Consider the following 26,359-nt stretch of genomic DNA (forward strand, 5'->3'; position numbering starts at 1 on the left):
GTTGCATTTTTTGGTTGTTTTATGATCAACTTGTCATTGATATTACTGGATTTAAGTACCGCATTAACCATTTTATATATTTATTGCAGATGGACCAACTAAAGAATTTACTCTTTCACCTAGCACTACCCAAACTGTCTTATCAGATCTTATACCTGATATAGAGTATGTTGTATCAATAGCTTCATATGATGAGAGGGAGGAGAGTCTACCTGTTTTTGGCCAACTGACAAGTAAGTACATGTAACAGAGAGAATAGAATAGAATAGAATAGAATAGAATAGAATAGAATAGAATAGAATAGAATAGAATAGAATAGAATAGAATAGAATAGTTCATTTGGAAGGGACCTGCATAGATCATGTAGTCCAAATCACCTGACCACTTCAAGACTAACCAAAAGTTAAAGCATATTACTGAGGTCATTATCCAAATGTCTCTTGAACGTTGACAGGCATGGGGCATTAATCATCTCTCTAGGAAACCTGCTTGACCACCTTCATGGTGATGAATCTATTCATAACGTCCAGTCCAAACCACCCCAGCACAGCTTTGTGCCATTCCCATGTGTCCTGTCATTGGTTACCAAGAAGTGGAGACTGGCACCTCCCTCTCCACTCCCCTCCTCAGGAGATTGCAGAGAGCAATGAGGTTGCCTCTCAGCCTTATTTTCTCCAGGCTAGTCAATCCAAGTGTCCTCAGCCTCTCCTCATAGGTCCTTCTAGCCCTTTTTCCAGCTTTGTGGCCATCCTCTGGATGCTTTCAAATATCTTAACAGCCCTTTTACATTGTGAAGCCCTGATCTGCACAGGTATTCAAGGTAAAGTTGCAGCAATGTTAAATACAGCAGGAGAATTACTTCTTTTGACTGGCTGGCTACGCTGAATTCAATGCATCCCAAAATGTGGTTTGCTCTCTTGGCTGCCAGGGCTTTTTTAGGCTTTTTTTTGCTTTGTTCCAGTTCTTCAACTGATTTTTTTTTTTTTTTTTTTTTTTTTTATTGAGCGTAATTTATTGCAAGAGCAGAGATAAGAGGAGAGTAGCATGTAGCATGGGTATACAACTCATACAGAGGTCTTTGCAGAAGACTACTGCAAAGCTATGTTTAGCTGACATAGACCTACTTCCTATCAACTGCATCTGCATTCAAAGGGAAGACTGTCATTGACCTCAGTTAAGAAATTAATTGGACTGGATTTCTGTGAAGATTTTTTTAATCATTTATATTTAATAACTGTGAATTAAACACAGCAGACTGTATTTTATGACACATTTTTTCACGTCTCAGACTATACAAACAACCACAGGAAAATTACTTATGATGAGTTTCCCAATGTGTTAGAGAGGGGTATTTCATCTATTACCTAGAGATGTACTTGTACAGAGGATTCCCAGTTATTCTAGTTTCTGTATTTTGTGTTGCCCTGAATGCTATGTCATCAATTTTACAATTACAGGGGATGTATTCATAACTTGTATTCATGTATTCATGTTCTGAGGCTTGTCAGATTTGTGTCCCTAATTCTTTACACACTTTTCTTTGATGTTAAAAAATTATCCTAATTTCCTCCATTAATTCTGCCTATGTTGTGCTTTGTGCAGTTCAGACAGGTGGTCCAGGGATACCAGAAGAAAAGAAGGTTGAGACTCAATTACAAAGTAAGATGTTTTTTCTTTCAGTTTATCTGATGTTTTAGAGATAATTTAGATCTGGATCAAGGGCCCTATAAAGTTAAGCTGCTTACCTTTGTTAACAATAAAGTTAACTTTTAAAGTTGTCCAGACTTAAGAAAACTTTGGAAGATGGAAGGAATTTGTAGCTACACTGAAAGGATGACCCGCAGAGTTGGTTCTGAAACCTAAAATTTCATACAACTAATTAAGGAAATCCAGAAGTGTCTTAGTCCTATCAATAAAGGTCATCATCTTATGGATACAAGGGAATTGCAGAAGAAACTGCAATTACTATGGGGAGATAAAGATGAAAAACAGAAGTGGTAACAAATGTATATGTTCCCATAACATCAAACTATTTCAAAAAGTTTTATATCTGAGTTGTCATCTGCTGTAGGAAAACAGATCTTGTGGAATAGAATGAGAGGTGTCTCAAAACTGAATTTGTAAGTAACAGTTCCCTTTTGGTAATGGCAGCTAAAAGGCTCTTATCTGTGTTCACCTAGGTGAATAACGCTTCCTCAAATAAGATATTCCAGATAAGAATATGAGTCTATTCAATATCTGTTGATTTTGACTTTTATCTACTAAGTTTCTGTCAGACATTTCTCACTGATTTGTAAGAATGAAACTGTTCATCTGCTGACAAAGTTTTTTGTTGCCTCCTTTTTTTTTTGTTTTGTTTTGTTCGTTTGTTTGTTTGTTTGTTTGTGTGTGTGTTCCAGGATGCTCCATAAGTGCAACAACAGATTTAGTTTTCCTGGTAGATGGTTCATGGAGTGTAGGGAGAAATAACTTCAGATATATTCTGGACTTCATGGTTGCCCTCATATCAGCTTTTGACATTGGGGAAGAAAAGACAAGAGTTGGAGTTGTTCAGTACAGTTCAGATACAAGAACAGAATTCAATTTAAATCAGTATTTCAGAAGAAGTGATCTTATTGATGCAATTAAAAGGATACCTTACAAAGGTGGCAACACAATGACAGGTACAGATTTCTCAAGTGTTTATGAAGCATTTTACTTTTTATGAGAAATTTGCTTTAAATCCTGATTCATTTGCGCATAATAAGAGCACAACTTGTGTTGTTTTCAGGTGAGGCTATTGATTACTTGGTTAAAAACATCTTCACTGAGTCTGCTGGAGCAAGAAAAGGCTTTCCCAAAGTAGCAATTGTCATTACGGATGGAAAAGCTCAAGATGAAGTTGAAATTCCTGCAAGAGAGCTTCGCAACATAGGAGTTGAAGTCTTTTCTTTGGGTATGTTGAGTTTTTTTTTAATGTTTAAGTGATTAGCATTTCTAAAGCAGTAAGGGACATGTTTTACAAATTCTGGGTTTAAAGTTTTGCTATACCACTGTTTCCACATCTGTGTGCCTTGAAATGTGCTGTTTGTAACCTCCAGAGTGGAACATAATAGTTGTATTAATTGATAGGAACTCAATCTGATGACTAAGAGGGTTTGCAAATGCCAATGACCCTTAGCCTTACTGAAAGTATCACATTATTTTCTCATGTTGAAAATGGAGTATATTGCTTCATTGCATTAACTTATTTAGTAGTTTTGTTATTGATAATGACAGAAGACAGAACTGAGTTAAACTCAGCTTTACTCCCAGGGTATTCTGATACTTTATTAGTACATTTGTAGATGGCTGTATTTAATGGCCTCTTATGGTATTTAATGGCCTCTTATGGTCCTGACTATTGTGTCTTCTAGGAATCAAAGCAGCAGATGCAAAAGAACTCAAGCTAATTGCATCTCAGCCTTCACTGAAACACGTCTTCAATGTGGCTAATTTTGATGGAATTGTAGATATACAAAATGAAATCATCTTGCAGGTGTGCTCTGGTGTTGATGAACAGCTGGGTGAATTGGTTAGTGGAGAAGAAGGTGAGATACTTTATATAAATGCATTTATTGGTATCAGTTTATTCTTATGCATGTTTAAGGGGCCTAGCCCTACTTCCTTTTTGATTTGTTTCTGAGGTCTGATCCTTTGCAAGTCTGGAAAACAGGTTTCAGCTTTGTGCATTAAAAGGCAGGAGGACAGAACATGTGACAGTAGATTTGGAATAGCTCCATTATTCCATAGTTTCAAGGGCAACACAATGCTGTTCAGTTATCGGAGTCTCATACAGCCAGTTTGGACACTGGCTTAATTTCTGTGGAAAAATGTACCAAAGGGAAAAATCTGCTTGGTGAAGGGGCAGAATGTGTAATAGGTTAAAAAACAAGGAATGAAAACTGGAGAATGCTGTAAAAAAACACAACGCGGACATCAAACTGTATCATTGTAACTTTCTGGCTCTGTAAGATTCTGAGTAAATAGCTATTCTTTGCCCAAAATGGCAGTAGGATGACTCAGCTTTCTTAGTGCTCTGCTCAGGTCTGTATTTGTTCAACTCCTGTAGTATTTTCCTGTGGATGTAGCTTTCAATTCTGATTGAAACAGGATTAAAGCAAGACAGCAGTTCTCCTGGAACTGCTACTACACTTGGGGCACTACAGATGCATTGCTTATATTTCTTACCTCTTACTGATGTGGACTTTTCTGTAATTCTGTTGTGTTTATTTATGCTAAAAAAAAGATGTGATTTTTAGTAAAGATTAAGCAAAAATGACTACATTTATTTCAGAAATAAAAATGTGCATAGAAACCTGCTTATAATTGTAACTAATATTTTGGGTTTGCTTTCAATTTATTTCAGCGGTGGAGCCTCCTTCAAATCTGGTAGCTGCTCAGATCTCCTCAAAATCTGTTAGGATCACTTGGGATCCATCCACAAGTCAAATAACTGGCTACCGGGTACAGTTTATTCCAATGATAGCAGGCGCAAAACAACATGCACTGAATGTGGGTCCTCAGACTACTGCTCTGAATGTTAAAGATCTCTCTCCAGACACAGAGTATCAAATTAATGTTTTTGCAATGAAAGGACTGACCCCCAGTGAGCCAATAACTATAATGGAAAAAACACAACAAGTAAAAGTTCAAGTGGGTGAGTTAGGAACTACTGTGTTATTTTCACACAGTAGATTTTTGTTGTTTGAATCTCTGATGCTTGCTTTAGTATCATATCTTTGTTGTTTATAAGAAAGAGTTTTACTTGGAATGGTTTATTTCTATCATAAAAAATGGGATATAATGCATGAGCTGCAGATGCAATTGAAATGCTGTGGCTGTTGAATACCTGTTTATAGTGGTGATTCTTTTTCTTTACAGAATGCTCACGTGGTGTGGATGTAAAAGCTGATGTTGTGTTTTTAGTGGATGGCTCCTACAGTATTGGTATCGCCAATTTTGTTAAAGTAAGAGCCTTTTTGGAAGTGTTAGTTAAAAGCTTTGAGATATCGCCTCGAAAAGTACAAATAAGTCTTGTCCAGTACAGCAGAGACCCCCATATGGAGTTTTCTTTGAACAGATACAACCGAGTGGAAGATATAATTCAGGCTATTAACACCTTCCCCTACAGAGGTGGATCTACTAACACAGGCAAAGCGATGACATATGTGAGGGAAAAAGTATTTGTTACCAGCAAAGGATCAAGACCAAATGTGCCAAGAGTCATGATTCTTATTACTGATGGAAAATCATCAGATGCTTTTAAAGAACCAGCAATAAAGCTGAGGGATGCAGACGTAGAAATCTTTGCAGTTGGTGTGAAGGATGCAGTACGTACAGAATTAGAAGCAATTGCATCACCTCCTGCTGAAACCCATGTTTACACAGTGGAAGATTTTGATGCTTTCCAAAGAATATCATTTGAGCTTACACAGTCTGTCTGCCTACGGATTGAGCAGGAACTTGCTGCTATAAGGAAAAAATGTAAGTAACTACTATTGGGATATGGTTTAGTGGGGACTGTTTGTGTTAGGTCAGAGGTTGGACTCGATGATCTTGAGGTCTCTTCCAACCTAGAAATTCTGTGATTCTGTGATTCTGTGATAACTTGGATAAGTATATAAAATGCAATGAAAAAAAAAAAAAAAAGTGACCCAATGTTTTATTGTTGTAGATACATACAAGAATTGATGATGACATTGACCATATACAAATGATAATTTTAATAGCCAGGGATTTGGTTATTATTTTCAAGCATATTGAAAGCAATTGGGTGGAAAATAATGAAGAAATAGAGATGAAAAAAAATATTGGAGAATTATTTTTTTCCTCCCTCCCTAGGTACCTAGAAACTTATTAGTGTGTGTTGATCTGGAATGACCTCAGTGGATGTACTCTGCTTTTACACTGTAGTAAAGGAGGTTCAATTACATCCTGAGTAAAACATTACTTCCTAGGTCTATTCTTTAGCTGTCCAAAATGAGGTAGCTAATCTAAGCTCACATTTTAGAATTTTAAAGGCAATGAAGCAATACAGGCACCTTGAGAAGGTGATTCAATTAATTTTTATGGTAAAATGCATGTCCCTCTGAAACTGGCCTTCTGTCTTCCCCAGCTGTAGAGATGGGCTTAGACAGGACATAAGACAATTAATGCTAGGTCATATTCAGCTCATTCTGACTATACAGCCTTAAATAAAATAGGATATGAAAATCTTCCCATGTATCTGAATTTGGTGAATTTGGTTAATGTTTGCAATTTAAAAAAATTTTAAATGGCTAACTTTTGGTCAGCTAAAGTTGGGATTAGTTGCACCCTCAGTGTCTCTACCTATGTTTATTAGAACACTAATGTTGAATAGTCCCCAGTAATGAAAACCCCACTCTCTTTAAAAATAAGCCTTTTGTTTCAGGATAGCTTTGAGGAACAAACCAGCAAAGCAGCTTTTGTTTTAGAGGGCTCAAGCAGTCTTAACATCCCCACTGTTAGGCTGACTAGGCCAGCCAAAACAAGCCCAGGATGTCAGGTTTGTGTTTGTGCCTCATGTCAAGTTCCTTGTTTCCCTTTTGATTCCACTCCTGAAAAAATACTGGGATTTATTTTGTCCTATTTCTAATCTTGATCTGAAAAAAACAAAAACAACAAGGATTCTTAGTTTCCATTGAGGGCAAAATGTTATTGCTGTTCATGAGACATGCAAAAGAGAGAACCCAACTTGATTACCAGATTCTAACTTAAGTTTTCATAAGTACTTTTTTTTTTAGATGAATTGCTCTCATTTGACCTAGAAATTGCTGAGTTGGTGCTTCTACTCATTTTCACATCATTTGAGACAACCTAGATATCATCTTCATGAAATTTGATAGCCATAAACAAGTATGGAAAACAAGAACTGTTGCACATATGGCAAAATACATTGTCAATTAGAATAAACTGAGTAATTGAGGGATGTTTTTTACTGATTTTAGAGATTTTGTGTTAAAAAAAAAAATCCAGAAAGTATGTCTTATCTGTACATTTTTTATTTCCATACAGCTTACATACCTGCAAAGAATATGGTCTTTTCTGATGTAACATCTGGCAGTTTCAAAGTGAGCTGGTCTCCAGCTGGATCTGAGGTTTTGTCCTATCTCATTAAATATAAAGTAGCAGTCGGTGGAGATGAATTCATTGTTTCGGTACCAGCTTCAAGTACTAGCTCAGTTCTCACCAACTTGCTACCTGAGACTACTTATGCTGTCAGTGTGATAGCTGAATATGAAGACGGTGATGGGCCTCCTTTGGATGGAGAGGAAACCACCTTAGAAGGTAGGCTTCCATTATTCTCAGATACAAAAAAGCCATGTGTTCAAATAAGAATTTACTTCATTGAGGGAACCGGTCTATGTGGAACAGCCATCTGAGACTGAGAAGCTGTACTACTACATGCGATGAGAATAAATATTATTGTCTTAATGCATTTTCTAAAGATATAAAATTCCAATAATAGACCAATATTAAATTGTAAAGATTGGATTTTATGGTGCTGTGTTTTTCTGCATTGATCTTTTTATGAATGAAACGTTGTGCTGCAAATAATAAATTCCCTGGCATCAGACTGTGATGCAGGAATGGATGTTGACTTCAAAACATTTAAAGGCAAGAACGTACCTATGTAATTTGCTGTCTCTACATCTTTAACTTGCACTCACAGAAGTTCTATTTCATATGCCATAGAATTAAAGGGGGCTGAAATTAGGTCAGCTGTTTTCCATCAGAACTTCATGGATCTGATCCAGTAATTCTTACTGATTCAAAACTTCCATTGATGTCAGTGTGACTTTATGTGATCAATGACTGTAAATTTCAACATGGTAGCTATCCTTTTTTTCTTGGCAGAGTTGCCAAGATGCATTTCCACTAATTTGAAGGAGAAGGATCACAGTAATTTTGATTTTCTTTTCCAGTAGTTGGATACTCAGTCTAGTCTAAACCAGGCTTTTGTCTTTAATATTGATCCGCTCTGCTTTGTTTTTCCATGCTGTCATTAGTGACCTTTGATGATGTAAGTGATTCCAAGGGAGCAATGAAACAGCATGGAAATTTGTTAATTGCACTTTCCTTTTAGGATTCATAGAAATACACTTTTATAGAATTGCTTAGTTTGGATGGCAAGTTTGGAAGATACAAGCTTCACTGTTGGTGTGCATATTTCCATGACTGTACCAGTCAGAATGTTTTTGCCACACATAACTTTCCTTTTCCAAGACAAATCCTAGTCTGATAGAACATGTGGCTTGTGAATGTAAGGGACAGAGAAGGAATAGCTCTAATAAAAATAAACAGTGTTCCCATGTTGTGATTGATACTGCCTTAAATAATTGCCAGCATTTTAATAGGAAGAAATCTTAACATGTCTGAGAAGACTGAGTTCTATATCATGTAAATTTCAGCAGCTCTTCATGCAGATCTGGGTAGCAATTTGAGCTAGACAGCCCTCTTGACAACGAACTTTTGTTCCAGCCTTTTAAAGAATTTCAAATTGTGTATTGTGTTTCAGATCAGTAGAAAACAAATTCTTCTCTCTAAAACTAGGGTTATTAATTGCTCCACTATTAACACGCCTGTATTTGAACAGTGAAGAACAACACTTTTGGCACATCATGTTCCAGTTGAATAATACTTTAGATAGTAAATCTAAATGAAATGAAATGAAAACAAATCATTTGAAACAATAAAAACATTTTTTTTTTTTTTTAATTACAGTGCTAAATACTGCTAGACAACTTGCAGTACATTATATTTTAATGTCAGTTGTAATAGTCAAGTTGTGCTTTGGTGCACTCACTCATGAAATGGTTCATATGAAATGACATGAGTTATAGACATATCTTTTTTCAAGGACTAGTTAAATAGTCTACCATGTTTTTTTTTTTTTATTATTCTGGGATAACAAACTATTTCCTGTCTTTGAGGTTGTGACTTCATTCAGATTTTTTTTTTTTTAACAGTAGATGTAACTCACATTTCATTGAATGTATTATTTTTTGGTGAACATTTATCTTAAAGGAGTGGAATTATTTTGGTGTTTGATTTTTTTTCCTGTTACATTTACTTTGGATATTTCTTTAAAATAGGAGAGCTGCCTGTGTGTACTCTGATGTATCTGATAATTATCTGTAAATGGAGGTGGTACAGAAGCAAATAGCCACAGCAGTGAAATCTCTACAATTTGTTGTTAAGAAATTTCCCACAGTGTGCCCCAAGGTCCCTTAGATATTAAAGTTCTGCTGTCACTGCTAAACATAGTCAGACTGTCTTGAGTTTCAGAAGTGGTTGTATAAACTGGGATTCATGCACTTTTGGAGACAACTCTACTGCACTGCTGATTGTAACTCTGGCCTTAAATTTTCAGAAATGACTAATAGTTTGTATTAGTCATTTAAATGACTAATCATTTAAAATGGATCACCTTAAAATGGATGGAATGACAATGTAAGCTGTTATTTTGATAAACAGGATGAGCTAATAAAATGGTTGAAATGGTTTCACTTCATGGACTGCTTGATCAAAAACAAATATTTACAAATTATACGTGTATATTTTTTTGTAGTTAAAGGTGCTCCTCGAAACTTAAGGATAACAGATGAAACTACTGATAGCTTTATGGTTGGCTGGACTCCAGCTCCAGGAAATGTTCTACGGTACAGGCTTGTATATAGACCATTTACTGGAGGAGAAAGGAGACAAGTGACTGTCTCAGCAAATGAAAGATCAACTACTCTACAGAACTTGATTCAAGATACAAGATACGAAGTGTCAGTTATTGCTGAGTATCAGTCTGGGCCTGGGAATGCTCTGAATGGATATGCAAAAACTGATGAAGGTATGTGATCGATGCTATGAATGTAGTATATTTGAGAAAAATTCTGTGCATGTTGACATATTCACACTGAAAAGAGAATAACCCATATTGGGCATATGTATTATTCCAGATGAACAAAGAATTATAAAATTATTCAAACCTCATTGAGAAGTAATCTAAAACAATATAATTTATCAAAACTCTTATATTTCTTTTTGAAACATAAAATATGGATCCTCCGGCATCAAATATGCCAAGGAAACTTGGGTGAAGAATCTACCTGTATGTTTAATTGTCCTTATGATTCTTCTTCCCATTGCCAATGATATAAGTTATGTTTCTTTTCAGCAAGTTCAGGCCCAGTTTGTGCTTCTGAATGGAAAGCAAGGAAAGAATGAAGCATTTGATTTATTAGTTATCACTGTAGCCCTAATGTTGGCTTAGACATAAACTGTATGATTCTGTAATGGGTATCATGCCTTATTAAACTAAATCCAAAGAGTATAGACACATTATGAATGCCTTGGTCATCAGTGAAACTTAATTGAGATTTTAAGTTTATTAAACACCAAAAATAACTAACATCAAAAATAACTCAGAAGGAAGCCTTAAATTGTTAATTTGACATCTCATTACCGGTCTTTGGCTTGATTTTTGATGGATCTTGGTGTGAGCTTATATTCAGGTGCTAATATATGTAAGTGTTCCAGGATAGAGCCTGTAGTTTTAGTAGGAAAAAAAAAAAAAAAAAAGGGAGCGAAATGACTTTATTGGGCATTTTTGCATAAGGAAGGTGGGAATGGAATTGTACAATCCTGGTTACAGTAAACTTATACTACATTAGTGCTAGTTCAGGCTATTCAAGAATTGTATTTTCAACATTAAATCCCATGTTAAAGTGACTCAGAAAATAAACCAAGGAATGAATCTTGCTTCAACTTGTTTTCAATATCTTTTGTGCAGTCCGAGGAATTCCAAGAAATCTGCGAGTTTCTGATGCTACAACATCAACAATGAAGCTGTCTTGGAGTGCTGCTCCTGGAAAAGTGCAGCAGTACTTTATAACGTACACACCAGTTGCAGGAGGCGAAACTAAGGAATTGACTGTGAAAGGCGATACTACCTCTAAAGTGCTGAAAGGCTTAGATGAAGCCACTAGGTATGCATTGACTGTGTCTGCCTTGTATGCCTCTGGAGCAGGAGAAGCCCTTTCTGGAGAGGGAGAAACACTTGAAGGTAATTATTTTATTTTATTTTTTTGTTTGTTTCTGCACAGTCATTCATTTATTTATATGGTTGCTGCTTAAGTTGTCTTAAAACATACCGTCTTCCTGAGATATCTACAGAAGTAGATAAGTGAATGAAAAGTAGGCATAAAGACATTCTCCTATGTTACAGGGTTTATCCAAACCTACTGTCCACTGGAGAAAACAACGGGGTATAGTCACTGGTTGTGGTCTCTTGGAAAAACGTATTGCCAGAAGCAGTGTTCTTCTCCACCAGCCTCTGAGATATTCTGCCTTATAACTCAACTTTTGAGTAGTTTTAGTGGCAGATTGTTATTAATGTAATGGGATTAATCAATAGGATTAAAATATCTCATCCATTTGAAAATCTGCAGGGTTTCATCTGTACTGTGACTGAAAGATGTTCAGGGAGTTTATTATTATTATTATTTTTATTATTATTATTATTAAATAAGCAACATCTGGACTCGGTATAGGAATAATGAAACATATCCTGCTTTTAACTATAGGTGTAAGAACCCAGGGCTGATCATTAACAGGGTGCTGGTAAGGCAGAGCCAGAGACTTATAAGGAGGGCGGACCGCTCTCGTTCTGCCTTTGAGTGGAGAATTTCCCAGACTTGTTCCCTGTGAGCATTCTCAGTGTCATCTGTTAATTGTCAGGGGATAGGGAAGGCTGCCTCCTAGGCCATGAAAGGAAGTGTGACTGTGCTCTTTGCTGTCCAGGTATGTATTGCTAAGGCCTGGCATTTCAGCTCTGTAGGGATAGTACTTGAAAACATCTTACAGATGAATTACGTGGAATTAAAACTCCTCCATTGACACTAATGGAGTTATAGTAAGGATGTACTTGGCTTTCATTTTCCCCGTCAGTTTAACTTTTTGTTTATGTCATAGAGTAAAGAACAAACCAGGAAACCTGATTTAAATAGGAAACCATAAAAAAATCAGTTCCAATAATTTGCTAATGGGATGATTTCATCCCAGTAAAGTTTAGGCACTGATTTAAATGCTGAAGTTTGCAGCATAAACTCTCTAGGATTCTTCTGTGATTAATGAAGAAAGGAAGATATGTCCAGAAGACAGGTAGTCCATCTAAGATCTTGTTTTTCCTTCAAAGTAGTATTTCTCTGTCTACTGACTATAGAAGGAGGATCCGAGAATTAGGCTCCAGCTCCCCACTGCCACTACCTATGTCTCAGACAACAATCCAATGCCCCTACTTTCTGTGATGACTTCACTCTGTCTTAGTGTATGAGGCACCTTGCAATTCATGCTGAAACTCCCTTGGCTTTCACTGCCTGGCCAAACCTCTTTTTTAATGTGGAGCTCTTGAGATATCAGGTGCGTTTTGAGTTCATGAGATAAACCTAGCTTTTTACTCTGTCATAAAGCTTGAACAATAGGGAAGTCTTTTAAAGCATTGCCTAAAGCTTCAGTTAAAATGCATTAGAAAAACAAGAGAGCTGTAAGCAGTAGAATTGAAAAGACAGAGTCATTAGAAAAACAGAATTCAGTCACAGGCAGAGATTGTCTTGTCCTTTCAGTACTCCCTCATGCAGGAGGGCTTGGATTCTCATTTGGACTTCCTGCAGAATGCTATGATAAATTGTTGATAGGAAGAAAAACAATCTGAAAACTGGTTAAAAAGTCAAAGAAGTTGAAAGAATAATTGATTATAGTTCAGGACTGTTTCTTTTTTTTTTTTTTTTTTTTTTTTTTATGCAATCAGATGGAGTTTAAAACGGATGTTGCACCTAGAGGGACACAGAGGCCTTCCTATAAAAGTTTTTACTCTAAGCAGATGGTTAAAACCTTGTGTCAAAAATTATGTGATAGTTTTAGTCTTGTAATAAATACGAATACATTAGCATCCTTGATACAACTTAACTGAATTTCTATTCAGTTTCTCATCTGGGAGAAAAACAAACTAAAAATTATGTTTACCATTTAGATAGGCATGACATATTCTTTGACAATTCAGCTAGATTTGAAAACCCTATCACAGCGCACTCCAGAAAATGTTACTTTTTGTATTAAAGCTGTCTATTAAATATTCCTTAGTTATCTAAATTGTTAGTAAGAGCATATGCAGTTGTCTGTAATTACTGAGTGATCAAAGGTAAAGAACAGAATACAAGTTTATTTTTGCAGCATATCTGCAGTTTCAAGGAATATTAAAAATATTTGAATTAGGCCGAAACTCTTTGGACATAGTTAATAGATATTTTGAAAGACTGACAAATAAATGGTACGAAAGTAGGCACTGTTAAAGTGCTTATAGGACAATGTTTCAATGTATAGTACTGTCTTACCTCATAAAAGGATGAAAAGACAAAGCTTGTGAAGAAAAACAGGCAACTAAGAATGAAAGGACTGCAATTTTGGTAACCAAAAGATAACATTCAAAGTTTAAACCCTAGTATAGAAATTTAGCTGAAAAAAGAAGTCATGTTGCCTGTAAAGTCAATACAAACATGGTGGGACTCTGTTGAAAAGTTATTCAGGTCAGTGAAGTGAGTACTTGACTAATCATTAGTTGAAATAACTTGTCTGACAGGCTTGGAATGGGACAGATCTTAACTCCTGGAGAAATAAACTTATCAACAGTAATGACAAAAAAGCTGTGAAAGGAAGCATAAAAAAGTGTTTAGTATTTCAGTTGGTTTTTCCATGAGCCATAGTGTCTGAGAAACAAAATAGTGCAGTGAGTGTTTTTGATTGCCAACAGCACTGAAGTACTGAGTACTTAAGCATTTTCCTGTATCAGGAATCCCAGTGGGGCTTACTTAATGTCTTTGCCATATGGCTTCTCACCAAAGCCATTCAGTCAGTGATGCCACATTTGCTGGCCGCTTCAGTTCATCAACAAATCAAGAGCTAGGGCTGAGATTGCCTCTCATACTAGAACAGTTGTGAGATTCTGGTATTGATATGTAATCTGAAGAGAAGTAAGTTTGGGTGTAATAATTTCAGCTCTAGTAGCAAAGTGATAAAGGAGGAACTGAGGATACAGTAGCTTCTCCAGCTATTGTATAGTCAAGTGTCAGGAAATGAAAAATCCAAACTCTCAGATGTTTATGGAATTTTACTGAATCACTAAATGGTCCCCTGTGACTAAGGGTGTAGACAAACATTCTTACTGCCTTCAGTAATGATTTACTTTGCATGTAGTAGGAGAACTCACACGGCAGTTATTTTATCTCAGTTGCAAGAGTAGCATTCAGCAGAGAAAAACTGGCCCTTATGGCTGGTAATTTTTTAAAGTGCTGTAACATGATTTGCAGAAACATGTCTAGGCATTCAGGTGAAAGTCCTTCAGTTACATATGCTATCACCAAAGTGTTTGGAACAGTCAATGTAATTCCACCTCTGCTTTGTCCTACCCAGCAGTTTGTCAGTGTTTTTAGGTGGTTTTGCTTCAGGATACTCAAAAAATCCTTCCACACAAACCCAGTAATCATCTTTTAATTTTTCATTTTTTTTTCCAAGTATGTGCATGCCCTTACTGTTTCTCCACATAAAACAAAGAGGGCATATACTCCCCCAAGTAACTGTAGATATTCTCCTCTATAAATGGTTTGCATAGCTATCTGGTCCATCCCAGAGACAAACACATCCCAGAGGAGCTGAGTGTTGCGAACCATTCACAGACAGTGTAGACAGTTTAGCAAATAATTAATCATAACTAAATGTTCTGTACCGTACAGGTATTCAGAGAGCATGAGTTTACTTCTTCTTTGCCTTTGTGTAATAGGAATAGTAAATAATATTTTTTCACCTCTGTTGAAGGAAAGAAACTGTGTGTTTTCCTTCAGTAATCCAGATTTTAGGAAATTTTTGGTGCCCTGCTCTTTCACTCACTGGATCATTTTGTCTCCAGTTATGAAATACCATCCAGAGGTGAAAATTCTGGAGCTTTATATTTCATACTGCATTAAACATAACTGCATGTGCAAAATATGTGCTGTAGAAAACTCTCCACTTTCATACTCTCTCTTTCAAAAGTGCATGGTGATCTATCACTAGACAGCTTTGGTTGGAGCCCTTCTATAAGGGTGGCATGGAAATTTTTTCCTCAGACACATTTTGTTGGCTGTGATTTTCCCCCCCCATCTCACACAAAGACATTAATACTGCTAAAATAAATTTAACCAGTGCAGGCTGGTGTTTGCCATTTGATGAAGCAAGGCTTGTGACAACTGGAGTAACTAAACAGATTAGCACTAATCATTATATTTGATGGTACTTGGTAAAGATTTAAGAACAAGCAAGAAATTCTGACAGGAAACCCTTAGGGAAAAGTCCCCCCCCCATTCCTAAACACCCAAAACAACCCATTTGGTTTTCAATTTTTGTTTGGTCATAAGATCTTACTCAAATCATCTTACACCAAAAATAAAATGCAATTATAAACCGGGTGAGGGTGGTGAGTGTCAATGCAACAGTCAGTGAGCATTTTGTGAGGGCTACTGTTTTTCTAATCTGCCTATTTTTTTTATTTTTTTTTTCTAGAAGAGGTAGTTGCAAGTCTGACAAGAATTTCATTTTCTGCCCAAAGGTTTGCTGTCAGATGAAAAGAACATACTGTACATTAACTGCTAAATAGATTAGCTTTCATAATTTGCAGTTATTTTAAAGAAAAACAAATACATTAGGCAATCTGCACAGAAATGTTTAAAGATAATGAATGTCTGAAAAGCTGCTGAAATATTATACGAGTGCCCTCTTGCTGGCTGTTACATATTTTTCAGAACAGCTTTAAGAATATTTCAGTTACTGACCCTAAGCAGAAATGGATCAGAAAAGTCTGGAGCATTTTAAACACAAATTTCAGAGACAATTAGCAAATAAACCTTTTTTTTTTTTTTTTTTTTTTTTTTCAGAAAAAAAGTTCAGTGGTCAGATATTTCAAAATGTTTTCACTTATATTAGTAAAGTTTATAGTCTAGAAATGGTTTTGGTGTAAATGGCTGTAGGTCTTTTAAAAGAAATGAGATTGCTAGTCTACATTAGCATGTCAATGCATTTTACTTCTTACATTTGTACATTTTAGAATAAAAAGCACACGGTGTAGTTTATTATAACTAGATGATAAATTTCATAGAGATTTATGTCACGGTCCATTCCCCTTTGGAATCTTTATGTGTGAGTGATGTAGGGCCCAATCCTGCCATCCTGTTCTAGGAGTGGGTGTTTGTGCTATGAGAATTAGGCTCCACTCACTGTATTAAAGAAAAAATTTGTCATTACACTTTGTAGTTTTAAGTTATTTTCTGCTGTACATATTTATTAAAGCCTAGGTCTGAGGATTTTGGTAGAGGAATCCTTTTATTTTGATAATAAAATGAATAGTAGTTCTTTGGTAAATAAATGATTTATTTTTGCTGTTTCTATGGTAACACAAGAATGCTTTAGAAATGAATGACCTCCTACAGGCAGAATAGTACAAATTCAAGTGACATTTTCTTACAATGAGGTTTTTAGCATATCATAGGAACTTTACGTAATGCTCAAACTGTTTAGTGCTTCTTTCATCCTGACAGAAACAAGGACTCAGTGTTTCCAGGAGATTTAATGCTGTTTCATGCATTTCTTAAAATTATACATTCCGAGATTTTTGAGTCTGACATTTGAAATTGTCATTTGATAAAATTGACATTTGGAAAATTATTTTAGTTTTACATAGCAAATTAAATATATATCAGAAAACACAAAACCACCACCACCACCAAACAAAAATGACCTGCACCCCCAAAAGCAAACAAAAAGGTGTTTCTAGACAGTTGAGAGTGGCGTTAACTGATTAACTGTTGGAACAAATGGGTAATATATTAAAGGACTATGACTTCCTGCTGGCCTTATCCTACAGTGGGGGACTCAGGAGTTCTCTAGCAGAGTCTCTGTCTTTTGAGTCAGAACCCTCCTGGTTTTCATTCTCAACCTTTTTTTTTCATTCCCACTAGCACAAGACACTTGCTCTAACAGGGTCAAGTGAGAATTTCTTTTGTGTAGCAAGTCCTTCAGGACTTCCACAACGTTTGCACATCCCCTCTCACATAGGCAGCGTGCTTGAGGGCTGGTATCCAGGAGTAACCAACTACTTTTCAGTTTTCAAAGAAGAATACCAGTTGATAGAAGTGGTTGTCTCCTCCAGTGCTGAGGAGAATTTGACCTCTGGAGTCAACCTGAAAAGATTCTGCCACCATCACATCTGATGTGTACACTTGGGTCCTCTGCTGCAGTGCCCTAGCCTACTGACTAAATGGGATACTCTTGGTGTATGCCATTGGAAACAAGGCAGGACTCAAACCATAAAGGTTTGGTATATGCCTCTGCAAGAGAAGGATCATTTATTTAGCTGATTCTGATTTTTTTTTTTTTTTTTTTTTAGGATGCTGGCATAGACCAATTCTCTGTTTAACTTCTATTAAACATGGCTTTGCATGAAATTTATCACTGCAGGTTAATTTTGAAAGTTGGTCTTAAGAACATGTATAGAAAATTGTTTAAACTTGACCCAAACTGCATGTACAGCTCCCACTGAAATCAACTGGAGCTGTGTAAATGTTTCTGAGGATAAAGGCAATTTGAATAAAGCCATTTGATTTTTATGAATGTCAGCATTTAAATTTTAGCTGATTCACATAGTCTTGTGTTCAATGACAACAGCAATTGCCTGAGAACTGTGGGAAGCAAGCCAAGTAGACACAGGGAAACAACTTTAATATTGTATTTTGTCTCTGGCATACTATAGTGGAAAAACTTAATATGGAAACTGGACATTGCAAAAGTCCAGAGCTGGGTGTAAGACTGTCTGAGTTACCAAATTAGTTTCTGAGACTGTGTCTGCATGGAGAGACAGTAGGGATGGACAGGTACTACAAACAGATTGCAGTTCTGAGCTAAGGACTGCTGTGGAGAATCTGGATGGCTAAAACAGGTGACTAGCTTGCTTCCTTGGTCATCAAGGGTTTGAATTGTGTGTGCAAGTGTTTTGTTTCCCTGTGTACTCACTGTGGCTTAAACACTGTGTACTGTTTGGTACTCCCGAGCATCATAGGACTGAATGTGTGTTAGGGAATCATTTTTAAAAACAGCTGCTTCCTCACATACTGATGACATGGGGGCTATATGAAATTAAGGCACATTTTAGCTTCCAGTTCCAGTCAGGAAAAAGAAGGAGTCATTTGAATGTTAACCGCCTGAGATCCTGCCAGCCAGCACTTTTCCTTCTACCACTTCGCAGTGTCTTTCCACTCTCCTTATCCATCCTGCTTAAACAAGCAGGTGAGAAGCAGATGTACAACAAGCATTTCTGAACATGTGAACCAAAGAACAGAATGACTGCTTCACTATTACAATATATTATTATTATATATATATATATAATATAAGCAATGTACTTTGTTTCATTCTGAAGGAAAAATGTCTCATAGATCTACTTGTATGTTTGCTGGTCACTAAATAATGCTACTGTTATTGTGGAGTGTAAATATGTTTCTTGACTCTGAGTGTAGTAGCTTAGATAATACCTGATGGAATCCTAATAATTTCAGACTTACAGTTGGACTGCATCTCAAACACAGCTGCTCTCCTCATACAAAAGCACTTGTGAGAGATTCTAGTGAAACAGAAAATAAGCTGTCGGTGAACTTCCACCTCACACATGAGGTGCAAATCAAGTTAGTGTGTTATGTTAAAGAAATGTTCTCAGTTGCAGTGTAACACATAAAAAGTCCAATTTCCCTTAGTAGGTAAGTTGTCTTGTCAGCAGTTTCCAACTATTTGAAGTCAGAATTTTCCATTTAGGTCTAGTGGTTTGGTAGGAATCCCAGTCCCTTTCCCTCTCTTACCTTGCCTTATAAAAAAGACTTTTAGTTCCAAAGGATATATTTTTTTTCAGAAGTAACATATTACAGTAATAATGGACTGTAATGAACTGGTGTTCATTACAGTCCATTCCAAACAAATTATTTTCCTCCGTTATTTAATGACCTCAATAATGACTTAATCAATAACAGTTTTAAATATACAGTTATGTTTGCAGTGTTTCCAACGTATATCATTAACCGTAGTGTCCAAGAGTAGACTTGCAAAAAATTGTGCTGTGGTAGCAGATACTTTAATACTGAAATCATGTTGTGGCAAAGCCATGTTTTAAAGTAGCCAAAATAAAGTGACTTGTATATTTATATTACATTAAAATATGGAAAGAAAGGTTTTTATTGTGAGACATCTGTGCATTCTATCAAGTTAAGTTTTCCATATTTTTTCCATTTGGATTGCCTTAATATTTTTTTTTATTGTATGAAAAAGCCAAAATTTGGGAGTAGAAGCTTAAGAGCAGACAGAAAAATTGGTGTAATTTACTTTTGAAGGCAAATCCTTTTTCAGGCTTCCAGGAAAATTGGTCTTTGGGGTTTAGATTCTGCCCTGGCTTTTATTTAATGCAGTCACTGAATTCAGTGAGACTGCATGAAGCATGAACTGAGTTGGGTCTTCTCACTGTAACTTTTTCACTATATGCACCTACTATTTTTGTGAACTGGTAAACAATTGAACTTTAGCTAAACTCCCATATCTTAACCTGTTTTTGAAGAGAAGATGCCATAAATTGTGGTGACTTACATTGTGAAGCTAAAAACTGATTTGAAGAGTAAAATTGTAAGAAGTAATGCAGGGTTAGGATGGAAAAAGAATTGCCTTCAGAAAAACATGATGGGATGTCCCAAGATTGTGAATTAGAACTGCAAAAAAAAAAAACCTACAGCACAAAGGAGTTATTTAACATGCTCTGTTAGCTATGTTTGATAGAGTCAGCTAGGTGGTTGGAGTGGTACCCTCTGATTCTGTAATCTGTGAAGTTGGTGATTCTTATCAGCTTTGCTTGCAGATACATTGATATTAGTTTCTATTTTATCATTAAGCCAAGTGGGATTCACTAGCTCAGTTTTAATGAGGTTGTGCTGGCAACGAGATAATTCCAAAATGAAGCCTTTCTGCAGGTAACCCTGTTTGTTCCAGTGGTATTATGTTTGGAAGCATTGCAGATTTGCAGTAGAATTGAAAGACAAATGAGTATGAAAACTGAAAATGCAGTTTATGACTGTGAGCAACTTGCTGCTCTGTCTTGGACTGAAACTGCTTCATGCTTCTGAAAAGTGAGGTCTGGGTTTGTGATGAGCTCAGACAGTGGAAATTGGATAAGTATTAAATTTCTCTGTGTTCAAAGAATTTTGAATCTGGTCCTGTGGTTGCTGTAGTATAATATACGAATATATTTTTATCAGTGCAGGTGAAACTTAGCCATGATGCCATAAGGCCACCTCAAGCTTTTAAGTCCTATTAGTAATCAGTCTCAGAAATGTCCTGTACAGTGAGATAGGCCATTGAGAATATACGTTGAAGAACCAAATGCTTCTGTGTGTATATGGATCTGTTTTTGTACATCTGGTTTTGTAGATCCCTTTTGCAGATTTTGCTACAGTGAGGCCATTGCATTAAAACCAGTCAGTGCTCTTTTCCTGCCTCAAAAGCCAGCCACTGCAATAGGAAAATTGAACATATGTTATAAATGTATGTTAAACATTAAACAGAGGCACTCCTTTTACTGCACCACTTCAGACCAACGAGCTCCATTTTTAAGCAGTGGAATTACTCTGGTGTGTTAGGTGAGGCTCACTCATCCAGCTGACAACTGGATTTCACATACTAACGAGCTGTTTCCTTCATTCCAGGCTGGCTGGAACAAACTATAGTCAGAAAGAAGGTACAAGTCTTACAAGTGGAGAGATAAGATTGTTTTCTGCTGTAACTGCTGTATGACGGAAACACACTGCAAATTAGTTGTAAACAGACAAAATGAAATAGCAGGTAGATTAAGTAAGCAGTAAGCAGTACTCAAGGAGATAAGAATAGTAATATTAAACAAATAAACGAAGTTGTCAGAGAATTTGAATGGACTATTTCACTCAGGTTAAAGTCTTCTTTATTTACCCCTCAGAAAAAAATTGCACATATGAGGGTGAAGATGAACAAATGAAGGAAAAATATTTAGTTGTGAGTTAAAACCTATGCAAATGAGCTGCAGCACATTTAAGCATTGGTTTCATTCTGATACTTTGCTTAATATCATTTTTATTTTGCAAATTTTAAAGCATAACTGCTAAGGATCTTGTACAGTATGGGATAGGTTATTCATAGCTTAAAGTTAGCTTTCAACATTTTGTTGAATAAAGCAATCAGTTTTCTCTTGGAACTACACATACATGTATATGTTATTTAAACTAGTATTGACAGGCCAAAATTTTGATTCTGCTTTTATGATCATTTTAATTTTCCATTTGTACTTTGCTAACTTATTAGTTAGCACGCTCTTTGTATTTCAGTGACAATTTGTTTTTTTCTTTCTTGCAGAACGTGGTTCACCTCGTAATTTGGTTACCACAGACATAACTGACACTACTGTTGGGTTATCATGGACACCAGCTCCAGGGGCAGTTAATAACTATAGGATAGTATGGAAATCACTTTATGATGATACAATGGGAGAGAAGAGAGTCCCTGGAAATACAGTGGATGCAGTGCTGGATGGCTTGGAGCCAGAGACTAAATACAGGATTTCAGTATATGCAACCTACAGCAGTGGAGAAGGAGACCCTGTAGAAGGAGAGGCTTTTACTGATGGTGAGTGTACTATGGCATTACCACCATTTGTAATATTCAGTTCTTGACAAAATTATGTTTTAAAGAAAATTGACCTTATTTTTCTTCACCTTTACTTTCTGAAAAGTCCCTTAAACCAAAGTCTCATCTCGAATCAATCAATTCTAGCTTTTTCTTTGACCATTAAAAATGTAAGTCTTTTCTATGTCATGTGGGGTTTGATTCAGTGAGAATTACCTCCAATTTGAGATGTGATTTTTGTGAAAATTACTCTGAATCCAGTCTTTCATGGGTTCTTTGTGTGACTGCTGGAAATCTGCTAGAATAAGTGATGTAGATAGAATAAGGATGGAAGACAGTAAATTCCCACAGAATCAGTCAATTTCCATTCCAACTTATTTCCCATTTAAATCTTTACAATCTTCAAACTGAAGCTCTTGCAGTGTCCTGCTACCAAAACCTTGTCATGTAAACTCTTCTTGAAAACAACAACTTGAACTCTGGCAGCCTCAGTGCCGTGACCACTACCCTAAGGAGCCTGTCCCAGTGCCTGACCACCCTCTGGGTGCAGAACCTTTCCCTAACCCCCAGCCTGACCCTCCCCTGTCCCAGCTCCATGCCGTTCCCTCGGGTCCTGTTGCTGTCTCAGAGAGCAGAGCTCAGCGCCTGCCCCTCTGCTCCCCTCATGAGGGAGCTGCAGGCCACCATGAGGCTTCCCCTCAGCTTCCTCTGCTCTGGGCTGAACAAACCAAGGGACCTCATCCACTCCTCATATCTCTTGCCCTCCAGACCCTTCATCATCTTTGTGGCCCTCCTTTGGACACTCTCTAACAGTTTTACATCTTTCTTATACCATGGTACCCAAAACTGCACATAGTACTTGAGGTGAGGCCACACCAGCACAGAGCAGAGTGGGACAGTCACATGACTGGCTAGCAATGGTCTTTTTGATGCACCCTGCGATATGGTTGGTCTTTCTGGCTGCCAGGGCACACTGGTGACTCGCTACCAGGGCTATCAATAGACCCAGACCTGAGACTAACTAACATTTCATCCTTCTAGTGCAAACACAATTAGAAATTCTCAGTTCTTTGGTCTGGGAGAGGATACTGTAGCCTGCAAAGCCTACCTGACTGTGTGATGAAATACTGACATGGATTGCCATGACTTGGCATGGATTCTGGCATGCAAAGGAGGTTCTGTTTTGCAACAACCTAGATGGTTTATGCTGGTTCACAACAGCATACCTTTCATTTAATTTCAGATCTTTTGTAACATTTCAACAGTCTGGAAAATATCTCTTAAAAGCTGAGTGCTGCAATCGGTAGAGAGAATGCTTTATTAGTCCTTGTCCTTATTTCAGCACTAATACTGTTCTATATTTAGTGTTCAGTGACTTTCCAAATACTCATGAGTATTTGTATGGGGCCCAACACTCAGGAGTACAGGCATTTACTAGTACTGTATCAGACCTGGAAACCCAAAATTTAGAAAATGTTAAGTCTGTAGATCATTTTACTCATTAAAAGGCTATATATAATATATATATTTCATTTATGATATATATAATATATGTATTATATATTACATTATGTATCATATGTATATTATATATAATATATATAAAACTTTCACTTTAGCATCCTGAATCCATTACTTAACAGATTACCAATAGGTGCTAGTAAATAAAACTCCCAGTTAGTCTGTAATCGTGTAATCGCTCTGTTTTTTTTTGGTCTTTAATGGAAAATGGACTTAGGTTTATTTAGTTCATTACAATCATGAAAGAAAGTAACAATGCTCTGTGAGGTTTACCTGTGCTTCCCCCAATGAAATAATGTAATTTTTAAGGAAAAAAAAAAAAAAAAAAAAAGCTAAATTAATTTAGTAGGCATGCATTTGAACATATCTTTATGTGACAAAGTAAACATTTACCCATATTTTTGCACTGAAAAGTGTCACCAAATGCCAGGACTGTGACTGTAGACAACGAGACAGAGAATACAATGAGAGTTACATGGCAGCCTTCACCTGGGAAAGTCTTGTCTTACCGTGTGTACTACCGACCACGCAATGGAGGAAGGCAGATGTTTGGAAGAGTAAATGCTCCTGCCACAAGCATAGTGTTGAAGAGACTTAAGCCTCGAACTACATATGACCTCAGTGTTGTTCCAATTTATGACTTTGGACAAGGAAAATCAAGAAAAGCAGAAGGAACAACAGGTATGTGCATACTTTTACAGGGTTTGATCATTAAAGTTTTCTACTGCAAACTGGTAACCATGATACATAGAAAAGCTGTGGTGGAGCCTGCTAAGATTATGAGTTGATATCCAAATTGAAGAAAATGTTAGAGGTTGAGAAGAGAATTTGATTTGTTGAAAATTTCTGTATGAGAGCTGAACACAGCTTTCTGCTGTTACACGGAGGATGTAGATGTGGTTTATGTTCTGACAATACTGGAACTGTTTTGAAACACGGTCACCAGAAGTTAAGGTGTTTTGTGAGGAAAACAATATTTGTCTACAGACTATTTAATCAGGCACTGTCATTTTTTTGTTATTATTTGCATTTTTGTTCTGGATATTGATTAAATAGCTACCCTGCATCCTGTTATTTAGATTTGTCTTCTTTGGTAATCATATTTTCTGTGGAAAACCTAAAATGGCCATCAGATGACTCTGAAGAGTCCTCAGTGAAAGCCTGACTGACCTCAGAGACCACTGCCTTTTGGACAAGCAGTCTTCTCTCTCAGAAATTCTCATATCTTTAATTCCTGGTGAGGGGATGTATGGGGGTCAAAACAAAACTAATTTTCTACTCTGCCTTTAGTTTTTGTCTGATGCTGGTCTTTTGTTTTGTAAGGAAATGGTCTCTTGCTCTCCAGATCAAATCAAGGAGATTTAAAATCAGTTTTCTGCTTCCGTAGGTAGAGAGCTGTTACCAAAAGAGATTTTTTTTTTTTTTTTTTTTTTTTTTTTTTTTTTTCCTGAGATCTTTCTGCCCTCGTTGGGCAGAGTTACACTGAGATATGCCATTCTTTATTCTCTGGCTCACCTACCCTTTGCTGTTTAAAAGAGAGAAAGCTAATCTAAGCTGGTTGTATAGTTTTAATCTGTAATAAATAGAAAGATTGATAGTGATTAATCCATGGTCAACATTCACTGTAAAATCAGATGGATATTTAAGATAGATGACATAAATTGCTATCTATCCTTCAGTATGTTGACTGTAGAGGGAGCCTTGACAATAAATGTAGACTGTGTGTCTATTGTTTAGATAGATAAAATTAGGTGAAGTGAATCTCACCCTTCATATCTTGGTACTTGTCTTTATGTCAAAGAAAGGGACAAAGAGTTTAGGGTTGACACTAATACTGAATTTACATATGCATTTTTACACAAAATCATATTTGTCATTTTTTTCCTAAGCAGACCTGATTTAAATCCTTTTCTTACATTCTTGCAGCCTCTCCCTTTAAGCCACCTCGAAATCTGAGGACTTCTGATTCAACTATGTCCAGCTTCCGAGTAACCTGGGAGCCAGCCCCAGGGCGAGTGAAGGGGTACAAAGTAACTTTCCACCCAACTGAAGATGACAGGAATCTTGGAGAATTAATAGTAGGACCATATGACAGCACAGTGGTTTTGGAAGAACTTAGGTATGGATAATAAAAATCTCTCTTTTTTTTTTTTTTTAATTTATTTCTTTTTCTTTTTTTTTTAAATAACTTCAGCTTGGGGCTTTGCTTAACCATGATTAGGGATTGTAATACCTGGCAAAATCTACTGTAAATTAGGAAGTATTTATGTCAGTAAAGTATCATGACCTGATGATGCAATCTTTGAGAAGAACCTAGCAGGGCTATTTCTGAGGTTATTCACATGACTGCTGGTGTTCTCATAGGAACTGAAGGAGGCAAGAAGTTGTATTCTGCATTTCACATATGATGGTATTAATGGGACAATGGAGAAGACAGCAGGAATTTCTAAAGTTTCTCTGAAAAGTTCCTTATGTTAAAAAAAAAAAGCCTAGTTTAGTTCTTGATTCATTTTCTAAGAAGCCAGAATTTATAAAGTAGGCTTCATGTCAAAATCTGTTACACTGTCATGAATAGTATGCATATAAACTTGTATGTGTATTTAAAATGGGATCATTAAAAATCTTAAATTACTTGAACAAAGAAGACTATAAATTTATGTATAGAATCTAAAACCAGCTTCAGGTCAAAACTTCACTGTCTTGTGGAAGAACTAGTATCTGTGCTTCATGTTTTAACACATTCTTCTCTGTGGAGTAAAACTGTGAAGATTTCATAAGTGAAGTATCAACATTTAGCTAGCCAAGTGACTTCAGTTACAGTATATTTATTTAACTATTGCAGGGCAGGAACTACCTATAAGGTAAATGTTTTTGGAATGTTTGAAGGAGGAGAGAGCAACCCACTTGTTGGACAAGAGATGACCACCCTTTCAGATACTACTACGGAGCCATTTTTATCTAGAGGTAAACATGATTGTATTCAACAAAATGCAGTCTTGGCTTTTGGATAAAAGAGATTTAAAGTTTCACAGCATTC

At 36.4% G+C, this 26,359-nt stretch overlaps 1 protein-coding gene across 5 annotated transcripts in view; it reads left to right on the plus strand.

Moving 5' to 3' along the window:
• COL12A1 (collagen type XII alpha 1 chain) overlaps positions 1–26,359 on the plus strand; it is a 98,103-nt gene that overhangs the window by 11,819 nt on the left and 59,925 nt on the right. For 4 of the 5 annotated variants that reach the window (XM_084514906.1, XM_084514909.1, XM_084514908.1 and 1 more), the window contains exons 4-17: positions 90–233; positions 1,603–1,659; positions 2,400–2,663; positions 2,771–2,935; positions 3,396–3,569; positions 4,388–4,678; positions 4,903–5,505; positions 7,057–7,329; positions 9,614–9,886; positions 10,829–11,101; positions 21,532–21,801; positions 23,737–24,003; positions 25,249–25,441; positions 26,165–26,286. The exons of the other annotated variant lie outside the window; for it this stretch is intronic. In XM_084514906.1, the coding sequence (XP_084371032.1) occupies positions 90–233; positions 1,603–1,659; positions 2,400–2,663; positions 2,771–2,935; positions 3,396–3,569; positions 4,388–4,678; positions 4,903–5,505; positions 7,057–7,329; positions 9,614–9,886; positions 10,829–11,101; positions 21,532–21,801; positions 23,737–24,003; positions 25,249–25,441; positions 26,165–26,286 (3,369 nt within the window). The remainder of the gene's footprint in view (positions 1–89; positions 234–1,602; positions 1,660–2,399; positions 2,664–2,770; positions 2,936–3,395; positions 3,570–4,387; positions 4,679–4,902; positions 5,506–7,056; positions 7,330–9,613; positions 9,887–10,828; positions 11,102–21,531; positions 21,802–23,736; positions 24,004–25,248; positions 25,442–26,164; positions 26,287–26,359) is intronic. 5 annotated transcript variants of the gene reach the window in all.

Source organism: Aythya ferina (assembly GCF_964211825.1).
Source record: "Aythya ferina genome assembly, chromosome: 3".
Taxonomy (NCBI): Eukaryota; Metazoa; Chordata; class Aves; order Anseriformes; family Anatidae; genus Aythya; species Aythya ferina.